The sequence below is a fragment of the Syngnathus floridae genome, chromosome 6 (genome assembly GCF_059516105.1).
Source record: "Syngnathus floridae isolate MCC-2025c chromosome 6, RoL_Sflo_1.0, whole genome shotgun sequence".
NCBI lineage: Eukaryota > Metazoa > Chordata > Actinopteri > Syngnathiformes > Syngnathidae > Syngnathus > Syngnathus floridae.
In genome coordinates this window covers 5207532-5225957 of record NC_142418.1, presented here as the reverse complement: position 1 = coordinate 5225957, position 18426 = coordinate 5207532, and the positions used below count along the sequence as shown (strand labels likewise).

General features: G+C 54.2%; 3 protein-coding genes across 6 annotated transcripts; 2 read left to right on the top strand and 1 right to left on the bottom strand.

Moving 5' to 3' along the window:
• Nucleotides 1-33: 33 nt before the first annotated feature.
• lsm14aa (LSM14A mRNA processing body assembly factor a) lies at nt 34-3850 on the bottom strand. Of its 2 annotated transcripts, XM_088378890.1 has the most exons (9): nt 3153-3843; nt 2370-2533; nt 2055-2211; nt 1729-1914; nt 1483-1656; nt 1100-1244; nt 978-1016; nt 630-843; nt 34-420 (listed from the first exon to the last, which is right to left on the bottom strand). In XM_088378890.1, the coding sequence occupies exons 1-9, from the start codon at nt 3274-3276 to the stop codon at nt 397-399; spliced, it is 1227 nt and encodes a 408-aa protein (XP_088235016.1). In that variant the 5' UTR covers nt 3277-3843; the 3' UTR covers nt 34-396. The 2 variants fall into 2 exon arrangements, with proteins under 2 accessions (XP_088235016.1, XP_088235015.1); XM_088378889.1 differs by having other exon boundaries at nt 34-843; nt 3153-3850.
• LOC148396024 (transcription initiation factor TFIID subunit 4-like) lies at nt 3073-9895 on the top strand. Of its 2 annotated transcripts, XM_088378856.1 has the most exons (16): nt 3808-4258; nt 4337-4846; nt 4925-5082; nt 5162-5257; nt 5347-5550; nt 5623-5745; nt 5816-5905; nt 5979-6137; nt 6238-6301; nt 6379-6484; nt 7884-8053; nt 8162-8292; nt 8366-8491; nt 8567-8623; nt 8728-8850; nt 9020-9895. In XM_088378856.1, exons 1-16 carry the CDS (start codon nt 3823-3825, stop codon nt 9179-9181), a joined length of 2715 nt encoding a protein of 904 aa, XP_088234982.1. In that variant the 5' UTR covers nt 3808-3822; the 3' UTR covers nt 9182-9895. The 2 variants fall into 2 exon arrangements, with proteins under 2 accessions (XP_088234981.1, XP_088234982.1); XM_088378855.1 differs by having other exon boundaries at nt 3073-4846.
• Nucleotides 9896-10273: 378 nt separating this feature from the next.
• On the top strand, nt 10274-18181 carry nup160 (nucleoporin 160). Of its 2 annotated transcripts, none has more exons than XM_088378851.1 (34): nt 10274-10392; nt 10981-11092; nt 11202-11412; nt 11477-11702; nt 11781-11965; nt 12053-12292; nt 12367-12464; nt 12550-12634; nt 12711-12779; nt 12861-12944; nt 13032-13202; nt 13278-13377; nt 13444-13597; nt 13669-13793; nt 13871-14031; nt 14142-14278; nt 14360-14430; nt 14667-14817; nt 14926-14995; nt 15155-15253; nt 15328-15450; nt 15539-15634; nt 15717-15811; nt 15881-15977; nt 16047-16152; nt 16225-16379; nt 16456-16516; nt 16803-16913; nt 16998-17121; nt 17196-17297; nt 17388-17529; nt 17636-17761; nt 17866-17961; nt 18033-18181. In XM_088378851.1, exons 1-34 carry the CDS (start codon nt 10302-10304, stop codon nt 18114-18116), a joined length of 4158 nt encoding a protein of 1385 aa, XP_088234977.1. In that variant the 5' UTR covers nt 10274-10301; the 3' UTR covers nt 18117-18181. The 2 variants fall into 2 exon arrangements, with proteins under 2 accessions (XP_088234977.1, XP_088234976.1); XM_088378850.1 differs by having other exon boundaries at nt 14360-14469.
• Nucleotides 18182-18426: the final 245 nt, after the last annotated feature.

The following is an 18426-nucleotide window of genomic DNA, read 5'->3' as shown; positions in this document are numbered from 1 at the left end:
GACTTGCACACTCATCAAAAAGCAACGAAGCCATAAAGTCATCATGCACACCCGCCAGCTCACGCTGATCATTTATTTTGTGTGTGGTGGTGGTAGTGGGGGTACTTTTGACTTGACATGGAGGCTGACTCTTGTTTCAGACAGTTGGAAGTGCAAATTGTATTGGTTCTGAGGTAAAGCCTTTGCCGCACATTGGAGCGCAAAGTCATGAGGATGGAGATGAGGCTGGGGAAGAGTGAGTGAGTGACTGAGTGAGTGAGTAGGGGGTCTAGTAGAAAAGAGAGCTGCACCATACCTCCCAAACACAACTTACAAAATGTGAAGCAACCCCCCCCCCCCCGGAAACTGCAGCAAGCATTGCTGGTGACAAAAGCATCTTCAGGTTGGTGGTCAACGCTACGCAGGTATCTTCTTGTCCTTCTGAAAGCAGCAAAACAGGCGTCAGTCGACAAGATGTGATGATTGGCAGCAAACAGAAAGGTGGTGCCTGGAGATGGTATGCAAGCGGCTTACGAGGAATCTCCTTTTTTTGGTTTGTATTAGAGTCTCTCGATGCCCGAGCCTCATCTCAAGGCACCGCAGTAAGACATCACAATACTCTCCATATATGCAAAAAAAGGTTGCGTCACCCTGTAGGTGGCGCCGACGTCTCCAAATTCCCGGCCAGCCTGGTTCCCCCTGTATTCTCCCCTGAAAGCGCCCCCTTGAGGCGGGCCTGAGGACCCCCGGCCAGCGGGCCGCCCTCTCCCCCGACTCCCCCGGTAACCGCGGTTGTGACGCGGTGGGAGGCCGAACGTCTCGGCGTTCATGCGTCGCTCCTCCGCCCACGTCTGCCGGCGCTCCCTGTGGGCGGAACAGAGAATTGCATTTAGACGTCAATGACGTTTTTCCATTGAGTGGGCTGGGGGAGTGTCTGGGGGATGCTTGGGAAGCGCGGTCACGCTACTGTTGGGATGTCATGTGAGTCACATGACTACCTGGGGAAGCCACTGCCGCTGCACCTGTCGTGAGCGTTCCTGTTGGAAGTAGAGCACATGTTAGGAAAGGGGCGGGGCAAAGTGGAGACTTGATGCTGACATATCTGACGTAATGTGCTCACCTGTTGTCGTCACAGGAGATGTTGTCAAAGAAGGACTTGGTCTTGTCGTAGTAGCACTTTGGTCCCAGCGCATCTTCTCCCTGTGGGTGCACGTCGTCAGCGCCGTCTTTTTCCTCGCCGTTGAGTGCCTGCTCACTTTTCTCATCTGCACGCAACACCACCAGCACACGCTTGCATCATTTGGGACGACATGATGAGCAAATTGCCACTTCAGTCGTTTCATGTCTTCAATCAAGTTTCAATGAGCAACAGGAGGATTGTGTTTGCCAGTGCTATTCCCCTTCTTGACTCGGCCCCTTGTGGTGACAGAAGGGATTGCATGCACCCGGCCCCCACCCCCTGACAAAGTGTGACAATGCCTGCAGTAGCGTGTAAGCTTGCACCTTTCAACTTCAACTTGCTCTGAAACTCGCGCTCGATGTCATCTTTGTTGAATTGTGCGTTGGCGCTCTCAAAGTCAAAGTCCTTGTCAAACTTGACGCTGGCGCCGTCTCGCCGCACGCCAAAGCGTCCCCTGCCGCGGTGGCCGCCCCCTCGGCCTCGCCGGCTATTGGGTGCTGGGGAATGAGAGCAAAATGGTCGGCGATGCACTTTTGAGGGCTGGAGTGCACACGCACAAGCGTTCTCACCCCTCCTGGCGTCTGCGGCGTCCGGGCGGTGGCGAGTCGAAGTGGGAGGGGCCGCACGAGGCTGGCCTGGGCGGCCAGGGATGGCGCTGGGATTGGCCGCGGTGGCGCTCGGAACCGGTGCGACCGACCGTGCGGCTGCCAGCCCGGCGCTCTTCTGCGGCACGCCGGCAGACGACCCGCTGCTCCCTGCAGGACAGCCGCAGACTCAAAGGCTTGGAGAACACTCGCTCGCCCTTCTACTGTCACCTACACAGGTAGACGAGCTCTTTCCCTGCCACTGACAAGTATCAGACACGATGTCGTGAGGTAAGCACGGAAGCACTTACCACCAGCGGCAGGTCCCGAGTGTGGCGAGAGCTGAGGTGTGCCAGCAAACTGGCCATAGGAAGCGGCGGTGGCCCGGTTGAACAACCCGTAGGAAGATGCAGACTGGAAAGAGTTGGGGAGCGAGGCCGCGGCCGATGAAGTGGAGCTCATGGACGACTGAGGAGGGAAAAAAAAATACTTCAGACTTCATTCCAGTGTGAGACTCACGTCTTGCTTAAGACTGAAATAACCTCAAGTTGTCTCGAGCTCATCAGCTATTTGTCCTTCTACGTTATGTTGTCACTGCTCAACATAGATGCTAATTAACGACGCACCTGCACGATGGCGGGGTCCTGGGGCAGAGAGCCAGTGGGCCTGGGGGGCTCGCACACCGTCAGGTCTTTGATGTCGCTGCCGCGGAAAATTATGTACTCAAAGGTGTCATCTCGAGGGGGAATGGGTCGCTCGGTGGGCCGGTCCTCGGTTCCGAACGAACGTACTGGAGACACACGGTCGGTTGGGGGCTTGATTACGGGAGTGTCACGAACTGTTGCGCGATTCAACACGTTGATCACAGGAGCAAATGAATTGATCCATCTGTGGAAATTTGTCTCTACGTTTTCTGCCAGAGATCGTCCATGTAACCTTTGACAACCGAGTGTGGAGTACAATTGTCAACAACAGTGCTCTCCAAAAGTATTGCAACTGCAGGGTCACTTCCTTCGCTTTAGTTGTATACTGCAGAAATTGTTTCAAAAGATAGGAGACAAGAGTTCAGCTTTTCTTACATTTAAAACTAGATGTAATGTTTAATGTTGAACCAGTCAATACCTGAGCAACCAACAACATTGCCAGGTGGCTTCAAGCAAAAGGCGCTCAACCATCTCAATGTAACAAGCTTGAAATAAAAGATGCACTTTTATTTTGTCATCCTCATCTTTTGATCGAAATGTCTGAGCATATGACAAAAACAAGGGAAGTGAACTTGCAACCCCCCCCCCCCCTGGGAAGGAGAGTAGGGAACTGAACGACCCTGGCAGTGACTAGTTACAGCTGCGACCGGTTCCAGATTTAGCCGCCTAGCGTGCTGAGTAGCGTGCTAATGCTAACGGGGTTACCTTTGGCTAAAGCCACGGTGGAGTTCTCCGTGTCGATGGTGTACAAAACACCCTCATAGCGGATCTCGGCCTTGGAGATGAGGCTGATTTTGCTGCCGAGGTAGGGCGTCCCGCCGGCGCTCATGTTGTCCTGTATATGTGACCAGGTAGCGTAACGGCGAGCGAGCTGTCCGAACTGGGCACTCAAGCGCGCTCAGGACTACGTCGTGAGTTCGGTTGCTCGGCGCTACGCGCTAACATGCTACAAACATGGCTTCGACATCATCCGTCCTCCTCAGCCGCCATTGAGAGCCCGCGACGGCTGATGGGACATAGACCGAGCACGGGCGGGCACCTAGATCTACATGTTCAGGAACGTCCGCAGCGGCGCCATTTGCTCGCGTCCAAAAAAAAATCAAACAAATGTTGCTAGTTATGTCACGACGCTGCCACAAATCCAGCACTTTTCAAGTTTATAATATATTAGGCGAATTAAAGAAAATGAAAAACATTTTCCGTGGATCAAAAAACAGCAACATTTTGTGGAAGGGCCTCTCGGTTTTTCAGGTGCAAAGCGTTCGGCGTTTTCGGGTTATATCTATTGCTATGTTTCTATGCTCAAGAGCAACGCGGGTGCTCGGCGCATGCGCAAATTCTAAAATACGATTTGCACAAGGGTCCAATATCAAAGATGGCGGGAGCCTCCGACCCGCTGGAGGACATGCTCTTCAATGAAGTGGACGAAAAGGCGGTCAGCGACTTAGTTGGCTCGCTCGAATCGCAACTGGGGGAGTCCGAGCCCCCTCCCGCGTCCTATGCTACCGACCGACGCGACGGAGCTCCGGCTGCCGCCACTCATTTCTCAGGGAAAGTGCGCGAGCAAGAGCCGCAACAAGGACACCCGGGGGCGGCTTTAAAGCTCCAACCCGCCGCCGCTCAGCTTCTCCCCTCTTCCTCTTCTACCTCCGGCGAAGGGAGCGCCGGCCCGGCGGTCGGTGGGGCCGGCCCGCACTCGTTCGGGCCGGCTGCTTCTAGTTCACCCGCCCCCGTGACGGCAGTCCAAACTTTGAGCGCCCAGCCCGCCGCTGCCGGCGCCACTAGCTTCCAGTGGGCACCCGAAGCAAGTGGTAGGACGGCGTCGCCCGGTATGCAAAGTTTGAACGGTACCGCAGGAGTCGTCAAGTTGCTCAACTCTGCCCCGGCAGCGGCAACGGCAGCGTCGCCCACGACGGTGACGACGGCGACGACGACCAGCCCCCTTGCGGTCATGGCCTCCCCGGCCAACTTCCTCCCCGGAACTCAGTCTGCGGCTCCCTCCGCCGCCCAGCATAGACTCCCCAGCGCCGCTCAGAACGGCCTGGAGTCCAAAGGTGGGCCTGTGGGACCTCCTGGGGCCCCCTCACCCTCTCAGCTGGTGAACCACAGTAAGATGCTGGTGCCAGGTCAGCCAGCTTCCGGGAACATCCTTGCTGGCACCCCACCACCCCCTGCGGCGGCCCGCTCGCCTGTCACTCAGCCACTCGGCCCCCCCGCTGTCAAGCCGGCTGTCAACGGGGTGGGCCAGCCTGCGGTGAGAGCGGCTGGCGTTGTCCAGCTTCAGAGACCTGGGCTGGCGAGCGGGAACATCCGGCCGGCCGCCCCTCATCCCCCATTGGCCGTCCGGCCTCAGCAGCAAGCCACCATCCAGCTTCCCCCGGGGTTCACCATGCCCGCAGGTGAGCCGTTCGACACATTGCGAGAGTCCAGATGTTCTGACGCAAATGCTTCACCTGTCTGTGTTTATCTTGCGTCAGGTATGGTTCTGGTCCGCATCGAGACGGGTCAGCTGGTGATGGTGCCGCAGCAGGTCCTGGCCCAAGCGCAAGCCAAAACACAGCAGAGTCCGAGCGTGACCGCCATCCCTCAGAGACCCGCCGCGCCCGCCACCATGCGAGTCAGCACTGCCACTCCTGTGAGTTGTGACACCATTGGCGCAAGAGTCGCTACACAAACGAGCAAGCGGTGACGATTTTGTGTGTGCATGTGCACAGGCTCCTGCTGCGCCTCAGAATATCCGTCTGGCAACACCCCCCCACACGAGACTACTTCAGTCTCCTTCCTCTTCTTCCTCGTCCTCTTCGGTACAGGTGAAGCGCTTTCTCCTCTTCCAGTCAAACCCGACACTGCTAAGTTTGTTGATTGCCGTTGCCTTGGTGCTGTTGTTTTGTGACCAAAGGCCGTCACGGTGACGTCTGTCGCCGCCGGTGTCTCTGTGAAGATGGCCCCGCCTCTGAAGGCACAGACGCCAATGGCAATGGCGACAGAGGCCACAACCGTCGCTCCCGCCGCAACGGGCGTCGCAGTCAAGTCGGCCGCGGCGGCGCCCGTGAGCGGCGCGGCCGTGCCCGGCAGCTGCAATAGAGTGACGGTGGTGTCGCAGGTGCGTCCGTTGAGGGGGGGGGGGGGGGTCGACGCCACTCGACCAAAGTGTGTCGTGTTTTCACGTCCTCAGGAAATGCAGGAAAACGTGAAGAAGTGTAAAAATTTCCTGGCCACACTCATCAAGCTGGCGTCCAACAACTCGCCCTCACCCGACACCTCCAAGAACGTCAAAGCGCTCGTTCAGGACCTCCTCGTACGTCAGCATGCATGCGCCTGCGTGCCCGCCTGCTTCCGTGTAACACTGGGGTAATGTGTGTGTGCAGGATGCAAAGATCGAGCCCGAGGAGTTCACCAGTCGTCTGCAGGCGGAGCTAAAGTCGTCCCCACAGCCCTACCTCATCCCCTTCCTCAAGGTCATCATCACAAATCACCAATGAATAACATTTGCTGCTCGTCTCCATTGACTCAAACATTTTACATTTTCAGAAAAGTCTTCCTGCCTTGCGTCAGTCGCTACTCAGCAGCCAGCAATCGCTGAGCGCACCCCCGGCCTCTGCTTACGCCCCGTCCCCGAACGCCAGCATCCGACCCCGCTTGCCCATATCGACGCCCGGAGTCCGGATGAACGCGCCACTCGCCACCGTGGTACGGAAACATTTGCGCTCGCTTGCTTCTTTGTCTTTCTCGGCTTGTCTCTTGAAGTTGAAAAGAACATTAATTTGACGTCTTTTTTGGGGTTTTTCAGGTGCCGTGTCGTGGTGGCATGCAGACTGTTCGTGCTCCCCTGGTGGTGGGTGTGAGAACTCCTAGTGAGTGTTGACAAGATTTCCTTCAAGCAGTCGCCACCAATGGAACACCGTACTGAGCTTTTGCGCATGTTGTGCAGGCACGCTGACACGAGCACCCACCGCCATGGTCGCTAAGAGCGTGGTCACATTGGCAGCGCCAGCCAATCAGAAGAAGCTGGGAGACCCGGGGGGCGGGACTTTCAGGTGAGTCATGTGACATTAAAGGCCTAGAGACATCCCTTTTTTTTTTTCAATTAGAACGGAATTTGATAGAATGTATAAAGAGAACACATTTGCCGCATTGGAAATTAAAAATGGACACCGATTACTAAGAATAAAGCCAAAATTAAATGCCAGTTTATTGATCGGGTTCCGCACACAGCCACACTGGTGGCGCCATTACTGTGACGTCACAAGTTGTACATCCGGATCCCAACAAACCCAAACAACATGGCAGATGATAGCGACAGCTCCGTTTCTAGCGGCAATATTAGCGTCATTTTATCCGATTCAGAAACTTCTTTTGACGCAGAATATGATGAATCTAGCAGTTCACTTGGGCTGAGCTGAGCATGTTTTCTGAATTGTGCCCCTCCCGTCACTCTGGTTAGGTTGGCATAGTAAAAAGTTCTCAGGGGGCTTTAGAGTGCCGAGTTGACAATTGCGCATGAAGAAATGAACATCTGCAGCGTTTGGTTTAGGTTTTAGGCGCTTTTTTAATTTTATTGCTTAAATCGCATTTTTTCGACGAGCTGAGCACGTTTTCTGAATTGTGCCCCTCCCATCACGCTTCGATATACTTTTCAAAGTCAAAGTCTCCTTTATTGTCAATGTCAAGACACACAAAGAGATCGAAATTACGTTTCTCACTATCCCAGGGTGACAAGACAGAGTTCACAACGCACATACAAGTAAACAACACCGGAAAAATAAAACAAGAAGATGAACAATAAGAGTGATAGCACGCTAGCCGCTCCCGATGCACAGCAGAGTCCGGAAAGATGACAGTCAACCAGGCCACTGTGAACACGAGCACACAGCAGGCACGCACTGTCCGGTTCGTGGATCCTATCAGGCGAATGCAACCCATCTTGTCGTCCCGCGAACGAACGTACGCCAGGAGAATGGAAGGCACGGCTGGGCGAGTTGGGTTGGCCGCAAGCCTGGCCCGATGTCTCCACGCTGGTCTCTCTTCTCTTTTTGTTTACATTCACTGAAGCTAAACGCGTACAACTTAAGACGTCATGAGACGTCACTTTCGGCTGGCGACTCGGTGCAGTCAAACTCGTCTGCGCGGCAAATTTAAATTATATTTTTCAGAGCAACAGCTTCCTTTTCGTTGTTTCGATCGTCAATTTATTTTTATAAGCCCATAAGCTAACTAAAACCGATTTATACATATACCGGTGTCTCTGGGCCTTTAAACCACCCTCAAGTCGGTGTTTTTGAGAAGGGAAGAAAAATAAATTTACAATAAATTACATTTTGTTTATGCGGGTTTACAAAAACATCAATCGTAAATGTGGATGCTGAAGAACTGTGGCCAAAAACAGACTGCACCAACCTTTGGTTCCAGTGGTTGTATTTCTTGGTACTTTTGCAGAGACGACGACGACATCAACGACGTGGCCTCCATGGCCGGCGTCAACCTGAGCGAGGAGAATGCTCGCATCCTGGCCACCAGCTCCGAGCTGGTCGGCACCAAGATCCGCTCGTGCAAGGACGAGGCCTTCCTGCCCGCCAGCCTGTTGCACCGACGCATTTCGGATACAGGTGAGCGACTGGGGGGTGGAGCGGGGAAAGTGCGCGACTCGCTGGAAGGTAACTGGCCGTCAACTCCGAAAGCTTGCCGAGTGACGAGTTGTGTCGATGGGCTGTCAGCTCGCAGGCTGGGCGTGAGCGAGGTTCCTCTGGAGGTGGTCAACTTGGTGTCGCACGCCACGCAGTCACGACTGCGCTCGCTGCTGGAGAAAGTTTCAGCGCTGGCTCAACACCGATCAGACGTTGTCAAGGTGACGCGACTTCCCAGCGAACGCCAGAAAAGCGCTTGCGAGAAGGATGTTAATGCCGTAACATTGCGCTCAGGACGAAGAGCATCACGAGCAGACCGGCGACGTTCGCGCCCAGCTTCGCTTCTTCGAGCAACTGGAGCGTCTGGAGAAGCAAAGGAAGGACGAGCAAGAGAGGGAGATCCTGCTCAAGGCCGCCAAGGTCCCGACCAGGAAAACGCCACCGAGGCTCGGCTTGACCCTCTGACTCTCATTTGTCTGTGCGTTTGTGTGGCAGAGTCGAGCCAGGCAGGAGGATCCCGAGCAGGCCCGTCTCAAGCAGAAGGCCAAAGAGGTTGGTTCGGGCTCACCACTTCTGCTAAACAAAAAATTCCCATCAGAAATGACCAAAGTCAAAAGGTCTCAATCTTTGAACATGTGTGATGTTTGCGTTGCCAGATGCAGCAGCAGGAGTTGGCTCAAATGCGCCAACGCGATGCCAACCTGACTGCGCTTGCCGCCATCGGGCCACGAAAGAAACGCAAGTTGGACTCCCCGGGCGCCACCGCCTCCTCCGCCGAGGTAACGCTCGTCCGTCCCCTGCCAGCGGTGCCTTCCTCTTTTTGCTCTCTTGACTTTCTTCATTTTAGATTGCAGAGTGACGAGTGGACACTGGATTGAATAGACACACTGACTACAGAAAAGGAAAATGCGCCTGTGGCATAAATGTGACGCGTTCTTCTGTCCACAGGTGGCGTTAGGCGCATCCTCATCCTCCTCGTCCTTGTTGTCGCCGCGGCAGCCTTGGCGTCAGCGCATCACCAGAGTCAACCTCAGGGACTTGATCGTGTGTCTGGAGCAGGATGGCAGCACCGCGCGCTCGCTAATGCTCTACAAGGCGCTGCTGAAGTGAGGACCGCCCCCTCGCACTCTATGAGTGTGCCCCGGCCGCCCCGAATACCACCCCCCTCCCCCCAAGAGCACCGACCTGTGTCTTCCCCATCGCCGCGGCAACACTTTCCATAGTTTCGCAGGACCACATGTGGGACGCCTCAGCTGGCGGCTGTTAACGTTCAGATTAGCCTCGGAGCTAATGAGCGACACCTCGGATTTGGTGGCAGCCCATCTGGAAAGGGAAGTGTCAGAAAACTAAAACATTGTGACTCCGCCCACACACGTATATAACCAATCAGAGTCGCGCTGGCCAATGATTATCATGACTTGACCATTAAAGACATTCTGGCAGTGAAGCACCACCCCCCTACCATACCACTCAAGCTTGGTGAGCGCTATGCTAACATGCTAAAGTATGATAAACACATTGTTGCATTTGTTGTTCAGCTGAAAAGCGGAAAAATGAGGCGCCCTGATTCCGACCTCCTCCACAGCAGCACACTCCCCACTTGGAGCTTGCCGTGCCAATTGCAGGTTTTCTTGACTTTTTAAGACTTTTTGCAGATTTTTAAATGCTTTAAGTGTATTCTTTTGGTTCTTGTGACGAGCACCCCGGTCTGCCGGTCGTGCCAACTTTTGCGATTATTTATATTTCCTACATTCTCTACTCAATCATGGACTTTTACACCTGTTTGTACCTTTACTCAAATGAAATAAAGACCTTTGGAAAGTGCGCACGAGTCGCATGAGCGGGCAGTGATGTCAACATGTTGTTACTACACATGTGGGTAACCAAGGCAATGACAGGGCCTAGCAAACTTTGGAGCTCAACTGAAGCCAGAAATAAAAATAAAGTTGAAATAAAATATGCTTTCTCTTTTTGAAATTGTTGTTCATGGTTGGTTAAAGGGGAACTTTGCAGTTTAAAAAGCATAGCCAAAATAGGAATGTAATATGAGGGGTTTACCAAAATTGGATGTAATGATTATTTTGAATCAGTATTACATACCCCCTTTCATAAATTAAAGATCGAAAAACAAAACTCAAGAAACGAACGCGTTGGCGCTGTCTCTTTAAAAGCACCAACTGCAAGCCGCGCGCAAATTCCGGCAGTGACGTAACACACACACGAGGCCAACATGGCGGCGACACTGGGCAGAAGCTTCATTGAGGTCTGCGCATTTGAACGGGAAGCTGTCCAGCGGTTCCGAGAAGTCGAAATCAAGTTTGGTAAAGTCAAATCAACGCATGCCTGCACTGTGCCTTGTTGGAAGTTTCCAACACTTTGCAAAGTGCTAGGCACGAACCTTACACTGACCGGATATGCTAACAACAGCTAGCTTCCCTTAGCATCCTACGCGCGCCTTCTATGAATGTCAATCGTTCCTGTATTATGGAAGGCCATTCCCCACAGTACAAAAATACACTTAATTTAAGATTTTTTTACTACGAGTCTCAAAGCATGTTTCCACAAGATGTTGTTTTGACGTTTTATGGCGGAGAACGTTTCCGCCACTAATAAAAAAAGACCATATTTCAAAGGGGTTTCCATAGCAGTTGTCGAACACCTCTTCGCGTTAATGTCACTTGACCTTCCGGGGCGCCACTTTGTTTACTGTCCGTGAGTGGGAGAAGGAAGGCAGCATAGAAAATAAGGAAGAAATCAATGCATAGAAGCATTTGAAGGCCAAGTTTTGAGCGTCGAGTGGTGTCATATGGTTTGTGCCAAACCAACCTCTGGATTTGCTGTAATGTAACCTTTAAATGGCCAGATGAGTTAAGTGAGAATTTTTTTTCTCGTTTGTGTGGTGTGTGCAGCTTCAGCACCTCCCCCAGGAGCTGTGAAATTTCCAGATGCAGCCGGAGCCTTCCACTATGCCGACGGCGGCAACAAAGTGCACTCCATCACCAGCAACAGATTCATCTCATGGTCAGTGACACTCGCCTTCTTCTTATTATGACTACCGGCAAGAGCATGAAGATTCTTCTTTTACATTGCTGGCGGCGTTTCCCCTTTGACCTTTCCGTTTTCCGGCCAGGAGCACGTCGGGCGACGCGGTGCAGCTGGTGGAGCACTCATTGGACGGCAACCTGTTAAACAACGCCGTGCGGCTGCGCTTTGCCAACTGCCAGGTGGTGCCAGGGGGCGTGGCCGTGGTCGAGACCCTCAACAACGTGGTCCTCCTGGTTGCCACCAATCAGAGCGTCCATAGGATGCTGCTGCCGCACCCAAAGCCCTTGTATCGCAACGTAAGTAAAAAGAATGTCTCTCCCGCCCAGTTCCGACTTGTAAACGCGCGTCCGTGGTGTTCAGGACGCGGTGACGGAGCTCCACATGCAGTCAGTGCTGACGGATGTGATCAAGCTGAACCTGGACGACTCCTGCCGCAGCGCCGCCATCCCCGCCGCGCTCACCCCCGCCGGCGGTGCCGCAGGGGTGAGCGCCGTGTGGCTCACGCAGCACGGAGATGCCAACTACGCCTTGGCCTCACCTGCAGGAGGCGTCGTGGTTGTCACACAGCCCGCGAAGGCGCGGCAAGGTGGGCCTTGTCTGTCTGTTGATTTCTTTGTCTCTTCCTTGTGTATGTCTTTATACCTGCGTGTGTGCGTGGCCTCAGGCGAGTGCTTTGTATCGGAACTGAAGACAAGTTGGGTGATGCGGCGTCTGTCAGGGTGGATCCCGAGCGCCATGCGCAGCGAGCAGAGCGATGACCTGGCGAACTTGGCGGTGCGAGAGCTGGACGACGACTCGCTGGTCTTGGCCGTGTGCCAGGACCATAAACTGCGCATGTGGTCCCTTCGGGTGAGCCAGTTGATGCCGTGCGTTTGCGGCTGCCAGCCAAGAGGAGCCGGTTGCCCAATCAGCCGTGCGCTGCATTTATTTGTTCAGGATCAGACGTGTGTGCTGGAGGCAGACATGTTGGAGTACATGCCGGTGGCGTGGAAGGGTGGCGGGCGGTGGTCAGGCGCGGGCCACCGCCTGCGCCTGACCTCTTGCTCAGCTTCGGGCCTGTGCCTAGCCGTGTACCTGGCGGTGCCCCACAGACAGCAGTTTGTGGTACTGCAGCTGCTGCCGGCCGACACCAACCGCTACAGCGTGGAGCGCATCTCCTTGCTCTTCTGCACTCAGGTGAGTTCCACCTACGAAGGGGAGCGGGTGGCTTCCAACGCTCCACCAACAACGCCTGCAATGTTTGGCTGCAGGAGACGCTGGTAGACTTTGTGCTGACCTCCACCGACATTTGGGCCCTGTGGCTGGACGACGACGACAACGCCGTCATCAAATGCATCAACTTTGAACAGTCAGTCAAAAGCAAATCTTCCTCCTTTGTTTGTAGTCCCTCGCTGTCTGTAAAGAAAAAAAACGAGCACGTTGTCGTCGTTCAGGAACGTGTCGGGTCAGTGGAATCAGGTCTTCATTCAGCCTCGCCCGGAGGAGGAGGTCCTCGTCGGCATGGATCAGGACCCCCGAGTAAGTCGTCTGTCGATCGGTCAGCCGGCGCCATATATTCCCAACGACGCCTGAGCTCCCGTGTGATGATTGACAGGAGACCTACTTGGACGTCATCTTCTCGCCGCTTCACTTCACGGCAGCGGCCATCGTCAAAGCCCTGCAGGTGAGCGGCTGTCGCTTGGCAACGGAACAAATGTTTGTTTGGGTGACGCTCCATCTTGACCCGAGCTGTTGCCTCCATCAGATCTTTCGGCGAGGCGCTGACATCCTCCCCGACGCCTCGTTGGAAGGACTGAGGAAGGAAGTCACGCTGGCCGTTGAGAACAAGGTGATTACCCGAGCGTGTGCCGATTGAAGTGAGGTTTCCTTACAGCCAGGCAGCCGCCGTCTGAATGTTTGTGTTGTTCTGTTCAAGCTCCAGAGCAGCGTGACGGAGTTTGAGTTCTCCCAAGACGAATATCGCCACCTTCAGGTGGAATTTTGGTCCAAGTTTTACGCGTGCTGTCTTCAGTACCAGGACGTTCTGGCCACGCCACTCGCCATCAGCGTCAGTCCTCACAGTCACATGGCGTGCCTGCTCAAGAAGGTATGGGATGGCGCAGCCGGCCGGCCGCCTTTTCAGGGCACGCGTTCCTCGTTAAGACTGGGTTGCTGCTTTTAGGGTTTCCTTTCCTTCCTGCTGCCTTGTTTCGCTGTTGACCAGCTCTACCTGTCCTCCGCCGACCAATTCCTGACTGAAGACGACGTGCCTTTTGCCGACGGTAAACGCCGAGCTCCCGCCTGCAGGATGCGTGTCGGTGTCTCGACAAGTGTGTTTGTGTGTTCAGAGGCGGACAAGGCTGCGCTGATGTTGTGTTTGCGTGTGCTGAGGGACGGCGTGTCCTCGGAGATGGCGCACGACATGGAGAGCGCGCTCCAACACGCCGAGTCGCCGGAGAGGAGTGCCAAGCTGGTTCTGGACAAAATGCTGGCGCAGGACAAGTATGTCTCGCGTACGCTCGCAGACGCACTGCCATGTGTTGATGTCACTTGGTCGTATTGTGCGCTCATAGCATGATCGAGGACATCCAGAACAAACTCCAAGATGTTTGCAACCTGACGGCGGCCGTGTTGGGTCTTCTCAAAGAGGTGGATCTAGAGACGGACTTGGACTTTGGAGATGGTCCACTTTTACCGGGTATGGTCTTGTGCTCGAGGAACGTATTGGCTAAACATTTGAACTTTAGCTGACGCTGGTGTGTGTCTGTGTTTTAGGCGAAAGCATGAGCGTGCGTGTGAGCGCGTCTCAGTTATACTCGAGTACCACCGCCGTGTCGCTGATGTGTCAAGCGCTGAGTCACATGAGCGCCACACGGACGCTCCTCTGCAGGGACGTGCTGCTCCTCCTCAAACTCTGCCTGCGGCTCGGCGAACACGTATGTACACATGCACACACGTGTCTACCCTCAATCCAACCGCATACATTGCGACGGTCGCAAAGTTGCGCACACGCTGGTGAAAGATTTTGTGCGCGCGTGTGCGGCAGGTGTTGCCGGGCGGAGCGTCTCAGCTACTCCGGATCCAACACGAATTGATCCCGCTGGCGTCTCAACTATTGTCCTCCTATTTCGTGCTCAAGCACTTCAGTCAAAGCGTCGGCGTGCAGGTCGCCGACGACGCCGTGTGAGTGTGTATGCGCGTGCAGTGAGTTGCCCGCTGCTTCCACTCGTGACCTTTGCCACCCCCTTTCCCGTCTTTCTCCAGAGACGCCAACCTGCAGCACCTCAGCGCCTTACACCTCAGCGACGCCCCCACACTCACCGGCAGCGCTGCAGGTTGCCCACGTCGCAAGTGCTCTGTCTGTGTCTTTCCCAGTATGAAATCTTTTTGTCCAACGTCTTGGATGGATGCTGATTTCCCTCGACGTGTGTCTTTTGTTGTGCCCGTGTGTTTGAGAAATTGTGCGGGAAATTGTGTCCTGTGTTTGAATGTGCGAGAGAGCCGCGAGCTAGTGCGCTGGCGTTCAAGCTGACCGTGGCTGTGAAGTTGAGGTGTGGGTGCGTGTCCGCAGCGGCCTGTCACCAGTCGGCGGTGGAGATGTTCTACCAGAGTTGCGGCCGCAAGCTGGCCATCCGACACCTTTTCTCCCGGATGGCAGACGGCGTCGCCGTCACCTGGAACGACTCGATGGCCATCGTCCTACAGGCGCTCGCTCAGCTGCTGTATCCTTGTCGCCGTTACCGTGACGATGGTGGGGGTGGGTGTTGAAGCACGTTGGCGCGTCGGATGCATTGTGTTGTTTTTGCCCTGACTGAAGCGCCGCGTCGTAGCTGGCCCAGCAATTCCACCTTCCACTTCCCAGAATGCCTGATGGCCAACTGTCAGTACACTCAGCTGCAGGTCAGTACGCATTAGCTATAATGTTGCTTGTGAATCGGGGCTGGCCTCGAATGTTTTGAGGACTGGCCGACGTAGCCATTCAAAGACGTGACGTGAGCCCCCAGCTTTACTTTATCGCGAAAGAGGCGGGAAGCCCTCAGCTTTCTATTGTGTGCGCAGGACTACGTGCGTCTGATTGGTTCCTGGTGTCAAGTGAACGTTGGCTCCTCTCGATTCATGTTAGCTCAATGCTACCTTGCCAACGGCGAGGGTCACAAGGTGAGCGCGCACACCCGTGCCGGCTCCTCAAAGGCTTCGGCGCATCACGTGACCGTGTGCCGGCTTCCCAACAGGCCTTGCGGTGCTTCCAGGAAGCCGCCTCTGAGGTGGAGAAGGAAGACTTTCTCATCAGATTGTCGGGTGTCGAAGACGAGCAGGCCGCCGCCTCCTCGCCCACCTTGCGCTACTATAACAAGGTTTGCACTAATACTAGCGGACACTCCCACGACAAAAATGTTCACGCTAAAACTAACGTTGCAATAACTAATGCTGTGTGCGTTTCAGGTGCTGCGTCTGCTGGAGGATGTTGGGCTACCAGAACTTGTGATCCAGTTAGCCACCTTAGCGTTAGCCGAGGCCGTCTATGATGTCAGCAGTCAGGTGATCCCACGCAAACCCCCAGAACGGATGCCATCCTGAGGTCCAACTAGTACTCAAAAAGCCAACCCGCTTTTGTGTACAGGCGGCCTTGTGGACCAGAATCTTCAAGCATCATTTGGACCTGGGACACAACAACGAAGCTTATGAGGCTTTGATCCAGAACCCGGACTCCAGCATGTGAGTACCCACGCGTGTGTTGCACCCAGGCGGGCACGTGTGTTAGCGTGTGTGCGTGTTTGTGTGCAGGCAGCTGGACTGTCTCCGTCAGCTGGTGGTGGTTCTGTGCGAGCGAGCTCAGCTGCACGACCTGGTCCACTTCTCCTACGTCAACCTGCACGATGAGGTACAGACGATTGCTCCGCGGTCATTAGCCCCACCCTCTCCTCACTCAGCCGTCCGTTTGTCTCGTCAGGTGGTCGGAATCATCGAATCGCGGGCGAGAGGCGTCGACCTTCTCACGCACAACTACTACGAACTCCTCTACGCCTTTCACATCAACAGACACAACTACAGGAAAGGTAAAGGTGCAAAGCGGTGTGAAATGTTCACACACGCCCGCTAAGTCACATTTTGTCCGTGTGTGCGTGTAGCGGGCACGGTGATGCTGGAGCTGGCCATGCGTTTGGGTCGCGAGGTGTGTTCGGTGCGTGGGCTGAAGAAACAGGTGAACTGCTTCCTGGCCGCCATCAATTGTCTGCGCCTAATCCGGCCTGAGTATGCGTGGATGGTTCTGCCCATCCCGGAGGTACGCACGCACATACGTGGCACACTCATTTGTGTGCGTGGCTGATTTGGGTTTTTTTTTTGTTTTTTCCTTGCAGTCTGAGCGTCCGGGAGCATCACCCAAACGAAACTCAGACGGTGACGTTGTGAGCCCCCCAGGTCAGATTTTCATCATTAACTCTGGTTTTGCTGCCGTCTTGTAGGATCTTTTGGCATTATGCGAAGAAGGGGAAATAATGTGGGAAGTTTTTACTAAAGAAGGGGAGAGGTTTTTTAAAAAATAATTAAATGATAAACATCTTGGTGAATTTGCAAGTGTTAAAGCAGAAAAAATGCGCATTTGGAATAATGGAAAAGATTGCGAGCAAAATACTGATTCGAGTGAAAGTGATGATGTCATCAAGTAGCCAACTTTTGTCCCGTGATGTCATTTCTCATGTATCAGTTAAGCGTCAAGTAGAGATATTGGAGCTGCGCGACCTGGAGAAAGAATTCATGATTGCCACCTGTCGACTGGCACTAGCGCAACATCAGCCGCAGGCGTCCACCGTCGCAGGTACGCGTCACCTTCATCCTCCTCCTCATTGTGCTGGCGGCAGTTATTAAAGCGCTGCGCTCGCGTGCGCCCCCCTGTGTTCAGGCGGCGCCAGTCCGCACGAACTGGTGCGCCTCCTGCTGGATGCTGGGCTCTTCATGTGCGCCCGGCAGCTGTGCGACGTCTTCAAGCTGCCGCTAGTGCCACTCTTTGACGCGCTGACCTTCAGGTGAGACCCGTTGTGCTGAGAATAAGAATACGACACGTCTACTCAGTAAAAACTCGTGGCTTTTGTATGGTCAGGTGCATCAAGCTTCAGTTTGGTGGCGAGGAGGCTCAAAACGAGGCCTGGCTGTGGTTGGCCGCCAATCAGCTCTCGTCCGTGGTCAACACCAAAGAGTCCAGGTTTGGTGATGACGCTTTGACTTTCCCCCGGCGAATTACCGCTGATGACATCACAACATGTCCGTGGTTCTTTTTTTTCTTTTTTTTTAGTGCCGTAGACGAGGCATGGCGCCTCCTGTTCTGGTTACTTTCGGAGTTCCCGTCATCCGACGGCCTTCACCACCGCCAAGTTCTGGTCAAGCTCCTGTCACATGGCGTGCCGCCACCCGATTGGCTGGTCAAGTCCTACAAAGTGCGCCTGCCTCTCAAACTCTCACACAACGTTTGCATGTCGTCCGCACAATCAACAGCGATTCCACATTATTCTTGTCCATGTCCGTCTCATGGGTTCCCTCTAGGAGGTGGATGCAGCAGCATTGCTGCGTGTCTTTTTGAACTTTGACCTGCTAGACGAAGCAGCCGAACTGGTGATTGAGTACGTTGACGCTCTGCTGGGACGCGGACACCAATACTTTGGCATCAAGGTCTCACACACTCAGGCGCCATTTTCCACTGCCACGATTGCATGCACGGACACTTTGGGACACTGAGACAATTGTCTCACTCGCCAAATGTTTTTACTGCTCAGACGCCGCTGTCGGCGCGCAATCCGAGCGTGTGGCTGCCGTACACACCCATTGATCAGCTGATGGCGGCACTCAAGGACACGAGGAGCAACCAAGGCGTGAGTCTTCCGTTGCCTCACTGCGCGTTCCCGTGTAAGCGCCTGTTGTTGACGTGTAACTGCCGTTTCAGCTTTATGAGCGACTTGCGGACAAACTGGCCGACTACCACAAGATGGTGGCGAATGCCACCAGGATAACGCTGGCCACTCGTTAATCTTTTTCATGTAAATACGACCTTTTTTGATATACTGAGAAAAATAAATTACATTGTGAAAGTGAGGTTGTGTTTTTTTCCGGACGTTTGTCCACTGGCAGCAGTAATATTTGTTTTTCATTTGAAACTGTTCGCACAGTGTCCAGAGTTTCGTTTCCTATACAAGCCGTTGTCGTGCCAAATTGAACAGTGTGAAATTGAAGCACGATTGCAAACTTTAAAACACATGTTTTAAAATCGAAATATAGGTTTGACACAGTGTTCATGTTTTGATATCTGACTCCAGAGGAGTATGGGCCTCACCAGTAAT

Coding starts and splice junctions, on each gene's coding strand:
- lsm14aa (XM_088378889.1), bottom strand. CDS start 3,276: ATGAGCGCCGGCGGGACGCCCTACCTCGGCAGCAAAATCAGCCTCATC. Junction 1,915..2,054: donor CTCGGGACCTGCCGCTGGTG/GTAAGTGCTTCC, acceptor GCTGTCCTGCAG/GGAGCAGCGGGTCGTCTGCC. Junction 844..977: donor AGCGGCAGTGGCTTCCCCAG/GTAGTCATGTGA, acceptor TTCCGCCCACAG/GGAGCGCCGGCAGACGTGGG.
- LOC148396024 (XM_088378855.1), top strand. CDS start 3,823: ATGGCGGGAGCCTCCGACCCGCTGGAGGACATGCTCTTCAATGAAGTG. Junction 5,906..5,978: donor ACCTCATCCCCTTCCTCAAG/GTCATCATCACA, acceptor TTACATTTTCAG/AAAAGTCTTCCTGCCTTGCG. Junction 8,492..8,566: donor TCCTGCTCAAGGCCGCCAAG/GTCCCGACCAGG, acceptor TTTGTGTGGCAG/AGTCGAGCCAGGCAGGAGGA.
- nup160 (XM_088378850.1), top strand. CDS start 10,302: ATGGCGGCGACACTGGGCAGAAGCTTCATTGAGGTCTGCGCATTTGAA. Junction 11,413..11,476: donor CAAAGCCCTTGTATCGCAAC/GTAAGTAAAAAG, acceptor CGTGGTGTTCAG/GACGCGGTGACGGAGCTCCA. Junction 15,635..15,716: donor TCTATGATGTCAGCAGTCAG/GTGATCCCACGC, acceptor TTTTGTGTACAG/GCGGCCTTGTGGACCAGAAT.